General features: G+C 34.7%; 1 protein-coding gene across 7 annotated transcripts in view; it reads right to left on the minus strand.

Moving 5' to 3' along the window:
• Positions 1-15,497, minus strand: part of PPP1R12A (protein phosphatase 1 regulatory subunit 12A) — a 151,516-nt gene that overhangs the window by 31,211 nt on the left and 104,808 nt on the right. For 4 of the 7 annotated variants that reach the window (XM_002711360.5, XM_017341997.3, XM_070052661.1 and 1 more), the window contains 5 exons: positions 7,713-7,928; positions 6,050-6,144; positions 5,143-5,247; positions 4,065-4,232; positions 3,493-3,669 (listed from right to left, as the gene is read on the minus strand). In XM_002711360.5, coding sequence (XP_002711406.1) covers positions 3,493-3,669; positions 4,065-4,232; positions 5,143-5,247; positions 6,050-6,144; positions 7,713-7,928 — 761 coding nt within the window. The remainder of the gene's footprint in view (positions 1-3,492; positions 3,670-4,064; positions 4,233-5,142; positions 5,248-6,049; positions 6,145-7,712; positions 7,929-15,497) is intronic. The other 3 variants (XM_002711361.5, XM_070052660.1, XM_008256843.4) reach the window with 2 other exon arrangements.

Raw genomic sequence — 15,497 nt, forward strand, 5'->3', positions numbered from 1 at the left:
ATATTTTATGTTTTTTTAATTCCAAAAAGTTGATTATCAAAAAAGATGGTAAAATATACCAAGCTCCATTATCGTCTTACATCTACAAAGCATATATAGTTTTATTCCTTATTCTTAGATTGGTTACTGTTTTCTTATTAACCCAAGGATTGTTACTTTTAAATAAAAGATTTTTTACTAATAAATGAAATGATTTTGTAATTTTTACATCACTATTATTTACTGTCTGTAATAATTGTATTTATTTATAATAGTTAAGCGTTAGTCAAAGAAATCACATCTTTAAAAAACTGAATACCAATCCTTCTTATTTCATATTCAGGTTTTTTTCTTTCAAGAAAGACAAATAGGCAAATAGGGAGCCTGAGTCAAGGAAAAATGGGCCAGTGTCACGGCTCACTAGGCTAATCCTCCGTCTTGCGGCGCTGGCACACCGAGTTCTGTCCCGGTTGCTCCTCTTCCAGGCCAGCTCTCTGCTGTGACCCGGGAGTGCAGTGGAGGATGGCCCAAGTCCTTGGGCCCTGCACCCCATGGGAGACCAGGGTAAGTACCTGGCTCCTGCCATCGGATCAGCGTGGTGCGCCGGCTGCAGCGCGCCGGCCGCGGCGGCCATTGGAGGGTGAACCAATGGCAGAAGGAAGACCTTTCTCTCTGTCTCTCTCTCTCACTGTCCACTCTGCCTGTCAAAAAAAAAAAAAAAAAAAAAAAAAAAAAAAGGAAAAATGGTGGAACAGAATAGTTCCACTAAGGCAACAGGTCCAAGTAAATATGAAGTTATTTGTAAGGTTTTGTTTAGTATTCTGAAAAGAAAATGGAGAATTAAAAGTTTCTAAATAGTGAAACAATTTGGTTTTTGTTTCTCCACTTATTAAAAGTTAATTGCCTCTTTTTTTTTTTTTTTATAAATAAATCTTTTATTTATTTTTTTGACTGGCAGAGTGGGCAGTGAAAGAGAGAGACAGAGAGAAAGGTCTTCCTTTTTCTGTTGGTTCACCCCACAAGTGGCTGCTAAGGCCGGTGCATTGCGGCCTGCGCGCTGTGCTGATCTGAAGCCAGGAGCCAGGTGTTCCTCCTGGTCTCCCATGTGGGTGGGTGCAGGGCCCAATGACCTGGGCCATCCTCCACTGCCTTCCAGGGCCACAGCAGAGAGCTGGACTGGAAGAGGAGCAATCGGTACAGAATCCGGCACCCCAACTGAGATTAGAACCCGGGATGCCGGCGCTGCAGGCGGAGGATTAGCCAAGTGAGCCACGGTGCTGGCCACTTTATATTTCCAGAAAACCTAATCCATTATAAATCTTAACTAACAAAAACAGTTCTGATAAACACAAAGAAAATTCAAGAGCACTTTGGAATTTAACAGGAATAGCATGCATGGTAACTTCATATAATCCTTGAAAGTACATATTTAAGGGTTTCTAATGGTATGTGTTGACTTATCTTTTTTTAGCCACAATATATTCTCAAAGCATTATATATAAATTTCATAGGAAAATTTTTAACTATATATATATTTCAGAGCTATTGATAAAATTTAATTAAAAGACAAACAAAAGAGGTCAAAAATATACTCAAAATTACACACAATTATTTTACATGGAACAAAACACAAACATAAGATTATTGCAAACATCATTGAAACAAGGTAAGACAAACAAAATCTCCATAATATAGACTGGAAAAAGGTCAACAGACATTTTGTTTCTTTATGCTACTAGAAACTGGTTTGTCCTAGTAAAATACTCAAATATTTAATTTCTAATCTTTAATGTCTTATATTAAAATTAATTAGGACCAATTCTAAGGGTTGAAATTCAACTCTTTGCAACAGCATATAAAAATAAACTTGAGATTAATAATCATCACTTGTTTCTGACAACTGATGAATGTGGGGGAAGTTCTAACTGCCATTGGAGAAATTTATAAGAGCATGGAATCCAGAGATGGAAAAAGATTTCAGAAACTAAAAACTATATAAACCAAAACTCTCATTTTACGAAAGAAATTTTCACCCAGAGAGAATTACAATTTTAAGGATGAAGACAGAGCAAGGAGTAAAAAAACCAAAGAACTTCTGACAGCTTTTTCTCTCAACTAACCTCATCATAAAAATTAGCAAAGATCTCAAACTTCTTTTGATAAGGTTGATCAGACTATGAATGCATTAGCTCTACTAATTTATATAAGCTGTATGATGTTATTGAAAGCATCACAGAAAAACTAAACTTCTAAGAAACACAGGGCATAGTTTATAGAAAAATGAAGGAAGAATAAGTAAAATATAATATTGCCCACAGTGGTATCAGATCATAAAATGCTAAACACTTGTAGTGCTGTTACAGAAGTAACATTAAATTTCACCATACAATAGAAATGAACAAATAGAAAAATGAATAGAATAGAAATACAACAAATCTTAAATATACTGACAAAAAATTAAGATACAATGATAGAAAAAAAACAAATGAAATTTGTTACTTTTCATAGATTCAGGCACAAATATTACTGTAAGACCATTTCTATCATAGACAAGGCATTTTGCCAGGCATTAAATCAATGCTATGTGACAGGAATAAAGTTAACTTGGTTGGTATATTAAGTGAGGAAAATGTAGTCATATAGCTAATTTAATTTTCCAAGTACAAATAGAGCTTTCATTTAGCTTATTACAATTTTTTTTTCTCAACAGGAAAAAAGAAAATTCAAAGCCAGGCACTGTGCATGGTACAGCAGAAAGAACTGAACTGATTCCCCTGTAATTTCACACATGCCATATCTCTGTCTGTTTACTTCAGTGAAAGAAGGTTATCATAAAAGATAATAAGCATGCTCTTTTCCACATCTCTGATTCCATACCAATAGGCAGTAGCAGGAAAAAGTGAGTAATGCTTTCAAATACACAAAATAAATCCATACAGCCTTTAATGATTTAATTATAGAGTGCTTTCTATGTACCAGAACTAAAACTAAGTTTATGTATCCAACATAATTAAAATTATTTGGCATGCATATATGTACAGAAGTCTCTCTTCACCAAAAGTCTTCAGATGCAATTCTCAAAAATAACAACAAAGTAGTTTAAAACTGTCAAATTTCTTAATCATGGGAGGAAGTAGTGAGAAAGAATGATTTAACTTGTTGCATTTAATTTCTATGAGTGTGACTGTGTGTGCTTGGGTCTTCATTTAAAAAAAAAAAAAAAAAAAAAAGGTTTGGAAATAAGACCACTACAAAAAACCCAAAATGGCAAGAGAAGAAGAGAACTTTCTGGCTCATTATCTTTACACAGAAATATCAATTTTATAAGAGATAATTTACCAATCTTAAGCACTAATAATTGCTAATTATATACATATACATGATTTTGAGTTGACACATCATACTTCATTTATTATTAGCCTTGAGATCTGGTAATCGACTTCTCAAGATTAAAAACAAAAACTTCAACACTGGGCAAGACAGATCAGCAGTACTGTTAGGACCTTTACACACCTGCGTCTCTCCCTGACCTCTGATGTGGAGGAGACAGTGCCAGCAGTAGTTGTAGTCAGGGTTGTGGTAGAAGCTGCAGCATTTACAACAGTTGGAGCAACAGGAATGGTCACTGCCGTGGGAACACTGTCCTTTTCTTTTTCAGTACTATCCTCAGCCCACAAACGATTTGAGGTACTATAGCATCACAAGCAGCAACACAAAAAGAGAAAAGGAAAACAGCTAAACAATGAAAGCACTTTGTAGCAGCTTAAAACGTGACTACAGGGATGGATTTTTTTTTTTAAATGTAAGGTGAGACATCTTTCAACTATGAACCAAAAAGCTCACCTAAAGCTGTCAGAGAGAAAAATTTACAATTTAAACAGTCTAATTCAAGAAAGCTCATGATTCAAAAACTTAATTTTTCCCCAAACATGCATAATTTCCTCTTTTTGGAAATAATTTTTGTTTGGAAATAATTTTAACAAGGTAAATGAAAAAATCCAGAGCCCCACAATAGTCTAAACAAAAATGCATGCACATACATAAGCACACAATAGACCTGAGCACAAAATGTATCTGTGACTTACCTGCTTTGTGTGCCTGCTGAGGAAGAACCCGTTGTAATCTTTGTAGTAGTGCTTGTGCTGGAAAGCAGGCTTTTCTGAAGCCCAGCTGCAGAGGTAACTGTTGGTGTTGATGTGGTGCTTGGAACACTAGAACTAATCAAATCATCTTGTCTTCTACCAAAGGAGCAACTAAAGGAAAGAGTCATATCTATATAGGATGTGTTTGTATGTATATTCCATAGTTAATGTCAGTACATTATATAAATTCACAAGGCTAACGAAAACCTAAAAAATTGTGTTCCTAAATACACCACCAGCTCCAGCACCAAGAGTTGCATCTACAACTTGCTAGAGTTTAGATGATTTCACCTAGTTGGTAGTGTACACAATTACTATCTCCTCCCAACCACCCAACAAAATGACACAAAATGAGCCAATTTAAAATTTCATATTTTTGGAATATTTCAGACTATGGTCATGCTTGAGAAAAACTTTGGTTTAGTTTTATCCAAGGAAGATAAAATGTTTGATATTTTTGAAGAAGATTGTTTCAGCAGTGCATCACATCCCTATGAATGACTCATGACATAAAGCATGTTCATCTTACTCTTATTTTGGGTTGCTTTTAATAGAGAAATATTTTATAGTGTTTACTCTCTCTTCAATATGATAATACAAACATTTCAATCGAAGGCATTGTCATAGCTCTCAACTCTAGGAGAAGCAGAAACTTTCCAGATCACAACGATGAATAAATCAACTAAGACCTTAGCCTATTTCAGTTGCTCTAGTCAATTAAAAGTTTCTTTTAAAAATATGCTATAATCTAAAAGATATTTAAAACATATGATACTTGATCTTTGTCAAAAGGCCAAGAAGTGATAAAACATATGATAAATTAAATATATAAAACAAAGCCATAAGGAAGGGTAAATTGTCGCCACCTTTAAATAATATACTGTCTGTCAGTCATTTTATTTAAACAAAATATATATTTAATAAAAGTACATATTTATGATTTTGAATTAAGAGCTACAAACAAATTGACTCATATTTTTTTAAAGAACACATTAAAGCCACTTAAGAAATATATTATTACCTTTTATGATAAGTTGATCCTTCATTAATTGAACTATTTTTTTTAAGATCATCGTCCCATTTTCTTCTTGTATAAGAACTACTTGTTCGCAAACTTGAGGAATCTCTGCGAAAAGAACACCCTTCAGATTCTGGCAGATAATATAGGGTTATAATAAAGTCCTACACTGCAAAATATCAGTAGAAGTAAAAACTAGTAAAATCTCTTGAGAAAACACATTGTTATATTTAACAAGAAGTTAAAGTAATTCCAGTTCTAAGACTCCATCCCTAAGGGACAATTCCAAACACAGGAAAAAATTAACATATTCCCAGAAATATAATTTGTAAACACAAAATATAAGACAATTTAAATGTCCACAGCATGACGAGGTGAGATTTACTTTGATTTTAGCAGTTCTACTCTACGGCATACTATGTATTGGTGAAAAGCAATGATTATGGAAAATATTGATGTTAGGAGACAAAAATCAAGATATAAAATTGGGTATTATAACATAAGCACAGTTATAAATAAAAAATTCTCAAACTCTATGTCCTGAGAAATAGGAAGAAACAAATGAGAAGATTGGCATCAATTAAGTAAGAATTATTCTTCTCTACTTCTGTCCCCTTTTCTAAATGTTTCAAATATTTAGAAAACTTTCAATTGGTTTGTAACCTCATCTCTGTGCCATTTCCCCCTTTGTTCTAGCCATAATGCCATATATGCTATTTTATGAACATACTAAGCCTGTACCTCCTCAGGACCATGTACTTGGTGTTCTATCAGGAATAGTCTTCATCTCTTCCTGCAATCCATATCGCACATAATTACAACAATGTTCATGTATTAACTCTGATGCTAGATAGTAAAAAGATATAAAGATTTTACAGTAGATGCATAAAGTGAATCATATTAAATTCACCTATTTTCCTTCTCTTCAATGTCAGATGTACTGGCTAGTCGTCTTGGTATTGTAGGTGCAACATATGCAAGCCTGGTTCCTTTAGCATCTTTCTCCTACACAGGAGGGGGAAATGAGTAAAAATAAATTTGTGTGCTCATTACAGGCAATGCTAAAAATATTAAGGGATATCCAACAATGTATAATTACATAGCCACTACAGTTTACTTTATGTTACTTTATTAGTTCCTAAGCTGAAGTCCAAAGTCTAGTACTGATGTCTATCAATAACTATATGCATTAAAGATTAGCCTTTCCAAATTAAATTTTTTCTTTCACCTTAAGTCTGGAATTAGTTAATATTTTAGCATAAGATACAAGGAAAAATTCCTCCAATCTTACTTTTTCTGAAACCTCTCTAACAGATTAATGTAATGTAATAATCTGAAATATCCTTATTTCTTCCAGAGAAATAGGTCTCACATACAGCTGAGAAGCTATTTAAAGTCCTGACAATCTACGCATTAAAATACATTAAAATATTCAAAACAAAAACTGTTTAAATTACATTTATCTAAATATTGTTGAGTATGCAGAGACAGGGAGACTGATACATTTTTGATATATTGGCATAAAATACTTGGAAAATAGTTAAACTATACATTTGTGAAAAAAGGAAAAATAAAGTAACATTACTTGACAAGTAATTACATCTTTGGATTTCTGATATAAAGAAACATTCCTAAATGGAGGAAGCATATATATAAATTATATATGTATATATTTATACACACTCAACTACCGAAAATGCTGGAGAAAAGAAATAATCTAACCATATAAAATACCACTGAATGTACTGTGGCACATACTATTCGATGCAGTATCAATACTGCCTCTCAAAACATAGTTGTTACAACTACTCATTAAGACAAAGTTGCTTATAAAGTATCATGAAAAGGTTGGTAGGGGCTGGAGTTGTGGCATAGCAGGTTAAGCTTCTGCTTGATGCCAGCTTGAGACCCGGCTGCTCTACTACCAATTCAGCTCCCTGCTAAGGGAAAGCAGTGGAAGACAGCCCAAGTACTTGGGACCCTGCACTGAAGTGGTAGACCAGGAAGAAGCTTGTCTCCTAGATTCAGCCTGGCCTAGCCCTAGCCGTTGCGGCCATTTGGGGAATGAACCAGTGAATACAAGATCTCTCTCTCTCTCTCTCTCTGTGATTCTAGGCTTAAAAAAAAAAAAAAAAAAAAGAAAAGAAAAGAAAAGAAAATACACACACACAAGAAATTGCAGATAATGGATAAATGTAATGTAATGTATGAATATACTTCATTCTAGAATAAACGTTATTCTAAACTTCAGAAAATTCATTGAATCATAATAAATAAAATAAGTCTTCTCTACAACTTTCTATTATAAATTCTCAAGCAAGATACAGAATTTTCTTCTGTGAAGTACTATAATTTACGTTTTGGGTAAATGCGCCTGATCCCTCCCCAGTACTTATATTGCCACAAAGATATGTGTTTAAAATAGGTAGTCTGCGTTATGAAATTCATTGAATCAGGTGGATTAAGTTGACACCTAGACCTAAAGATATCCAGTAGAGAATCTAGCAGATTTGATGTTCCTGGAAAAGTAATTATTAAAGTTTTTATAGAAACCAGATTGCAAAATAGTTTACCTTTTCTTTATTATCCAAAGAAGAAGAAAGTCTGGGACTGGAAGCTGAACGCATAACACCTGCAGTGTCTTTTTCTTTCTGAGCCTCTTTAGATGCTGTGATTTCAGCAAGTGCTCCGTAACTGCCAGTCTTTCTAAGTCCTAACCTCCAAGATGCAGGAGACTCGTCTTTTCTCTCTTCTTCTTTGGGAGAAATTTTTGTAGCTGAAGCTGGAAACTGTTTTTTATTTTATTTTTTAAGGAAGAGAAAAAAGAATTACTAATCTGTTTAATTCCTAATTTGGAAATACTAAATTTACAAATTATGTTTAAAACTGTAGTTAATAGTTTCAGGAGAAAACACTTTTACTAACAAGGTTAATGACTTAGTAAAAAATGTAAAGATCTAAAATTGAAAAATGAAAGGACTACCTTTCCAGAGGTTAGATTTAAGAAAATGCACTACACACTATTTATATCACACAAAAATGATAATGCAGATACAGAAACAAAAACAAGCACACCATAAGGACTTAGAACCATGCATCTTTGGAACCAATATTCATATTAAACTTGTTATGTTGTAGCCTAATATAAATTTTTGCACATAGAAATGCCTCACCATAGATTTTTCACCCTTATTGGGCACAAGCACAATGCCAGTTTTGCGCAAGCCCTGCCTCCATGATGCAGGATCTACTGATTCCACCACAGGCATGATAGGAGCAATGAAATCATACTAAAGCCAATTAAAATAAGACAGGTAAAGAGATAAAGATAGAAAGCGTGAAAACAGAAAAGGGAAGAGCAAAAAATACTTTTCTTACAAAAAATTACAATAAATTAAAGCCCAGTAATTGGGTAATGACACATGACCCAATCTTTACAAGTCACTGGGAACAATGTTTAATTTTAGCATGAGATAATCTGAAGAATAACGAAAATCTTAAAGCAGTTAAAGGTACACGTATTATATAGTATGTGAGTGAACAAACTACTACACTTGAATTTTGTTTTTATTCATTTATATACTCTGGTAAAATAATTTTAAATTCAACAATTAATCAGAAACTAATAACTGGCATTTTATAATTATACTATTTAATTCAATATTTTGACTATCAAAGCTTTAAATTTACTACATGATTTTCCCACTAAACACTAATTTAAATGCTTTGACTAAAAATTCTTTTTAAGTACAAATATTCTTTTCTATCATTAGGGTTTTACAACAGTAATAAAAAAATATGACATCTATTATCATTACTTTTACTTCCAGAATTTAAATGTTTAACCAGTTAGATATAGATTGGTGAATACAGCAACTAATCAGTTGCTACAACCACACGGTATGGATGATTTCTAAAAAACTTTTTCCTTCATACTTATTGCCCACATCTGCTATAATTAGTAGGTTGACAGAAACTATTATAGCTCCCATGAAGCTAGAGGATAATTTCAAAGGCAAAACTTTTATAAAATATCTAATTCTTCCGATAACTAATTTCTACCAGTAGAGTTCTCGAAAAGTGAACTGAAGTACTCCAAGGTGCGACAACAAAATCAGAAGAGCTCTGTAGGATGTTTTAAAGCTTTGAGACAAGCACAGTGACATCATTATTAACTTATTTCACCCTCTTAAAAAATGAAACAAACAGTCATTTTCCCCTGCCATGTGACACTGTGAAAATGACTACTAAACACTAGGCTTATGCTGACCAAGAAAGTTTGAGACATCTGTAATATATTCTATGCAATATGATAGGCACTGAGACAACTGCTTATTGATTTCTGAGCGTAATATACTAGATAATATATTTTAGGCTTAGTAGACCACAGATTATACAGAATGAATGAGTGTGTGGCCATGTTCTAATAAAACATTATATAGGAACAATAAAATTCAAATTTCTGTTACAAAATTAGGTAGTAGGCCAAGTTTGGCTCACTAGCTATAGTTTTCCAACCCCTGCTCCAGGCCACCTCCTTCACAGCAACCCTTAAAACCCTGGAAATGTTTTTCCTCCATGATAGAAAGCAGGTAATATTTACTAGTATTATAATAGAGGCTAACATTTAACAAATGCTTACTAGGGCCCTGCACCAAGCTAAGTCTAAGTGCTTCACATGGGGTTATTTCATTTAAACCTTAAACCACTGAAAGCAATAATATTGGGGCCAGCGCTGTAGCATAGTGGGTAAAGCTGCCGCCTGCAGTGTCAGCATCCCGTATGGGTGCTGGTTCAAGTCCTGGCTGTTCCACTTCTGATCCCGCTCTCTGCTGTGGCCAGGGAAAGCAGTACAAGATGGTCCAAGTCCTTGGGCCCCTGCACCCACGTGGGAGACCTGGAAGAAGCTCCAGGCTCCTGACTCCTGGCTCTGGATCAGCACAGTTCCAGCTGTTGCAGCCACCTGGGGAGTGAACCATTGTATGGAAGAAGACAACCCCAACCTATCCCCACCCTCCAATCCCCCACCCAGCCGCCTCTACCTCTCTAATAAATAAATAAATCTTGAAAAAAAAGTTTATGGTAAATGGAATTAAGAGATAATCCACATTTTAAAAAAAAAGAAATAATATTATTTCTGTAATTTTAGAGTTGAGAAAATGAAGGCAATCATTTCACTCTTGAAATGTGCATTTATATTCTGGCCTCAGAATCAGCCCTTAAGGCATTCAGATCTGGCTAAAAAGCCCATGAGAGTATTTCAGGCATGGAAAGCCAAGACACTCTACCAGGGGAAAAAAAAAAAAAAGGCCTAAATGAAAGATCTCTGGGAGTGAGATCCCAGCAGAAAGAACAGGCCATCAAAGAAGGAGGTACTTTTCTCTGAAGGGAGGAGAGAACTTCCACTTTGACTATGATCTTATCTTAAATAAGACCGAAGCTAGAGAACTCAAAAGGCTTCCATAGCCTTGGAAACTCATGACAATAGCCTTGGGTGATTACTGACGCCACAAACAAGAGTTTCAATTGTTAAATCAACAACAGGAGTCACTGTGCACTTACTCCCCATGTAGGATCTCTGTCCTTAATGTGTTGTACAACGTGAATTAATGCTATAACTAGTACTCAAACAGTACTTTATACTTTGTGTTTCTGTGCGGCTGCAAACTATTGAAATCTTTACTTAATATATACTAAATTGATCTTCTGCATATAAAGATAATTGAAAATGAATCTTGATGTGAATGGAATGGGAGAGGGAGCGGAAGATGGGAGGGTTGCAGGTGAGAGGGAAGTTATGGGGGGGGGGAAGCCACTATAATCCAAAAGTTGTACTTTGGAAATTTATATTTATTAAAAAAAGTTAAAAAAAATAAATTCAAAGATAAGCCTAAAAAAAATAAATGTGCATTTATAGTCTGTAAATGCTGATATATTTCCATTCTCCTTAACATGAGTTTGGATTTAAGTACTGACTTCTTGTTTTTAAAAGCATCTTTCTTTTTTTTTTTGACAGGTAGAGTTACAGACAGTGAGAGAGAGAGAGACAGAGAGAAAGGTCTTCCTTCCGTTGGTTCACTCCCCAAATGGCCACAGCAGAGAGCTGGACTGGAAGAGGGGCAACCGGGACTAGAACCCGGCGGCCATATGGGATGCAGGTGTCGCAGGTGGAGGATTAACCAAGTGAGCCATGGTGCTGGCCCCAAAAGCATCTTTCAGTTTTACCTAGTATGTAAACCTTTCTGAGATACTTCACTACACCTTCTCAATGAAACTGCTCGACTTTGTGACTCCTGATCATTTCTTTTCTTGGCAAGTTTTTTTTTTTTTAAGTAAACAATCTCCTTTTTCCTATCCTTGTAGCATGTATTCCAAGTAAGCTCTCCTTTCTTCCATCTTCTCTTCCCACTTCATTCTCTGAAAGGTAGGAAGTAGGCTCTTCTCTGCTTCCTCAGGTCACACACTAACTGTATTCCACTAACTCTCAAATCTGCTATTCTCTAGTCCAGTCTGACTCCTAAATTCCAAGTCCTGAATATTTCACTAAAGAATGAACTACCTAGAACTATAATCAGAATTTGACATTCAATAGCTCTGAGATAAAACAGTTCCAAACCAGGGCTCCCTCAGTTCTCTATTTCTGTAAATAACACTAACGTTATCTTTTCAATGCCCTTTGCTTGAAGTTTTACAATCATAATACACACATTTTCTGTCATCTTCCTCCATATACAAATTAGGTGTCAAGTCTCTAAATATCCTCCTCTGTGTTATAAACCCATGGCCCCTTCCTTAGTTTGTATTCTTATCACCAAGGGCAACTTCAGTTTTTAAAACTTTTCAAGAAACCTTTTCTCAATCAATCTCTCATCTTCAAATATATCTGTACACTGTTGCCAGAATGATATTCCATAAAGTATAATTCTCTCATGGCATAGTTCAAACATCTTCCATGATTTTCTATTACCTATCAAATACAAAAGTATTATCCTAGAAATAAATATATTCTATAATTTCAATCTACTTTTCCTGTGTTTTTATCTGTATGTATCCTGTAAATCAAACCGAACAAGTAATTCATCTTCCTACCACATACCATCCCTACTTGCTCACATCATTTCTCTTATCTACCTTTCAGCAGATTGCATAAACCCTCTTGTTTCTCAGTTGAAATATTACCAACTCATGCTTCAAGATCTGTATCAACTTTTCTGATCCCATTAGTTCAAACCAAATGTAATTCTTCCCACTTTTAAAACATCAAGCTACATCTGTTCACTTTTATTGGCACATATTTCATCATATGTCCAAAGCATTTATCATTTTTTGTAATATATATTATTATAGTTAACGATTGGAGGAGTTAACCAGAATACTTTTAAAAAATTCTGAATTTTTACCATACATCCAGTAAAGAACCTATAGTTTAAATTTTATTGGAATATATATGCATATAGTAGAGTAGGAGGAAGGTTTTAGAGATTCCCAGAACATTTACTTGGACTACCAAAAGTTACATAAACTTGTCAGTTAACAATTTAAAACACAAATTCAAACTGACAATTTTTATATGTAAAATCTCCATAAATTATGAGGCTGTTCTTATTGCTACAGAAATAATTCTTTAATTTTGGGTGAAGAGGTAAGAACTTAAGGAAAAATCATTAAGGTGAATATATTTTAGGTTTTCTTTTAGCAATCTGCTTCTCTTTCAGTGATCTATTCCTATTCAGTGCCATGAGGCACTAATACACACAAATACAAATAGTTTATGTGCTGGAGTAGGAAGCTAGAGAACTTAAAATAACTTTGTATAAATAGTAGGAGCAGAGTAGCATCATGGAACCTAAAATTACATAGAACTCTGCCAGATCTTTTAAGATACATTTATAAATTAACAATTCATTTAAGATAATTTATATCAGTAAGATCTGATATTACAGGTAAAATCTTGGAAACATTTTAAAAAATTTAAATGCTAGATTAAAGTAGATAAGGAAGATAAATATCATTGAATATAATAGGTTTTAACTCATGCAATAATGGTAAGAAAACTCTTCTACCCATTAAAAATATTTAAAACTTTTAGTACATCATGACTTTACTGCTAAACACACAGGTACAAATTTAGTATTCACTAAGGAAGTACATAGGGGAGTTTTACAAGTAAATGAAGTTTTGGTTAAGGCACTACATGGTGACACGAGTTAGAGCGAACAAATGTTCAAAATTCTACTAAGTGCTTTTAAGGAATTCCATATCAAAACACATATAATTATGATCATATGAACACAAATTCCTAATGAATTCAAGAAGCCCTCATTTCTGAAAAACAGCAAGTAAAATAACTCCTTCAAACAGTTTCTTGATAAACTATGTACCAGCAAAATCCATACATTTTTATCACAAATAATTTATTGCTTTCCTTGTTAAGAGTTTTGCAGGATTATTACTAACAGTACAGATTCTTAAAAAAATTCTCAAGTTTATGATCTTTTTAAAGAAAACTTGATGTTTTGAACACTGTGGCCAAATTCAAAGATTAGCAAGACTTTCAATATAATAGAGACACATTGGGGACTTAAAAACCAGTCTTCAAACACATGCAAAACAAATAATGTCAGACAAGCAATAAATAAGAACTCCAAACTCAGAGACATGACAACTAAACACAATGTGCATTTCTTGAGTGGAACTTTGCTTTGGAAAAAAACAAAAAAAACAAAAAAAACAAAAACAGGTAGAAAAGATATTACTAGAAGGATAATTGGGAAAATCTGAACATACATGTCAGTTAACATAGATAACAGTATTGTACCAAAGTTAGATTTCCAAAGTGTGATTATTTTATTGGGAGAATGAAAGACAATGCCTCTGTACTCAGGAGACACAAACTGACATACAGGGATGATGTGTTATGAATGTAATCAATTTTTCAATGATTTCTAGGGAAAAGTATGTGTAAACAGAGAAAGAAATTAGTAAATTCGTTAAAGATAGGTATAGGGCAGGCATTTGGCCTCGTATTTAAGACAACAGTTGTGCCACCTGCCTCCCGTTTTCAAGGTTCTAGTGCCAGTCCTCTCTGATACCAACTTCTTCTTGATGTGCAGGCTGGGAGAAAGCAGGTGATGGCTCAAATAGTGGCTCCTGCCATCCAAGTGAGAGGCCTGGATTTAATTCCTGGCTCTCAGTGCTCAGTGGCTGTGAGCACAGGGTGTCTAAACCAAAGGTGGTGGGGGCCTCTCAAATAAATGTATAACAAATTTAAAAAAGCAGATAGGTAAGGGTTGTTCAGGAGAAACCCTTAAAAAGACAGCAGTAGGTTAAAAAAAAAATCCGTAATCTTTAATTTGGGTTAAAAGGAGAGGTGCTAGATTGACAGTGGAAAAGAAAGCCTTTGTAAAGATCAACATACCAGCTGAAGAATATATGCTCTCCTGGATAAAACAGGTGAGAAGGATGGAGAACAGATGGATAAGAGAAAGAGAAGAGTAAGAAATGAAACTGTTTTGGAGCACACTTAATTACTAAATAGGCCCTCTCTGTCAATCAGATATCAATCCGATGATTCTAACTTTATTACTCTTTGTTAATTTTGTTTTGTTTTATGACAGATAAGAAAGACATTTGTTTAAGGTGACAACTAACAAGAAGTGAGGTCATGAGTTGATCTCCAGTTTATCTAACCTCAGAGATCATGCTCTTATTGGCATACCACAGGTGTATGCCTAGTGTTTTGTATTGTTTAAAAACCTAGATTCTAGTTGTTTCATTGATTTGGGGTTGTACATTTTGTCCCTACCTCATTTGTGAAATTATCAACATCCATTTCTACTTAATTCAGATAAAAGATATAAAACCCATGTTTCTAAAAAAGAAAACGACTGGTTTGAGGAGCCAGAATTGTAATGTGGGTAAATGGGTAAAGCTGCCTGTGACATCAGTATGGATGCTGGTTGGTGTCCTGGCTGCTCCACTTCCAATCCATGTCCCTGCTAATGAGTCTGAGAAAACGACGGAAGTCATCCCAGGTATTTGGGCCCTGTCACCCATATGTAAAACCTAGATGAAGTTCCTGGCTCCTGGCTTCAGCCTGCCCAGGACTGACCATTGTGGCCATCTGGGGTGTGAACCAGCACATGGAAGATCTGTCTCTCTCTCTCTTTGTAACTGACTTTCAAATAAATAAATGATGAAGCCAGGAGCCAGGAGCTTCATCCAGGTCTCCCATGTAGGTGGCAGGTGTTCAAACACTCGAGCCATCTTCTGCTACTTTCCATGCCATCAGCAGGGAACTGGATCTGAAGTGGAGCAGATGGGACACCACTAGACGCCCACATGGGATGCTGGTGTCA

This window comes from Oryctolagus cuniculus, chromosome 11 (genome assembly GCF_964237555.1).
Source record: "Oryctolagus cuniculus chromosome 11, mOryCun1.1, whole genome shotgun sequence".
Taxonomy (NCBI): domain Eukaryota; kingdom Metazoa; phylum Chordata; class Mammalia; order Lagomorpha; family Leporidae; genus Oryctolagus; species Oryctolagus cuniculus.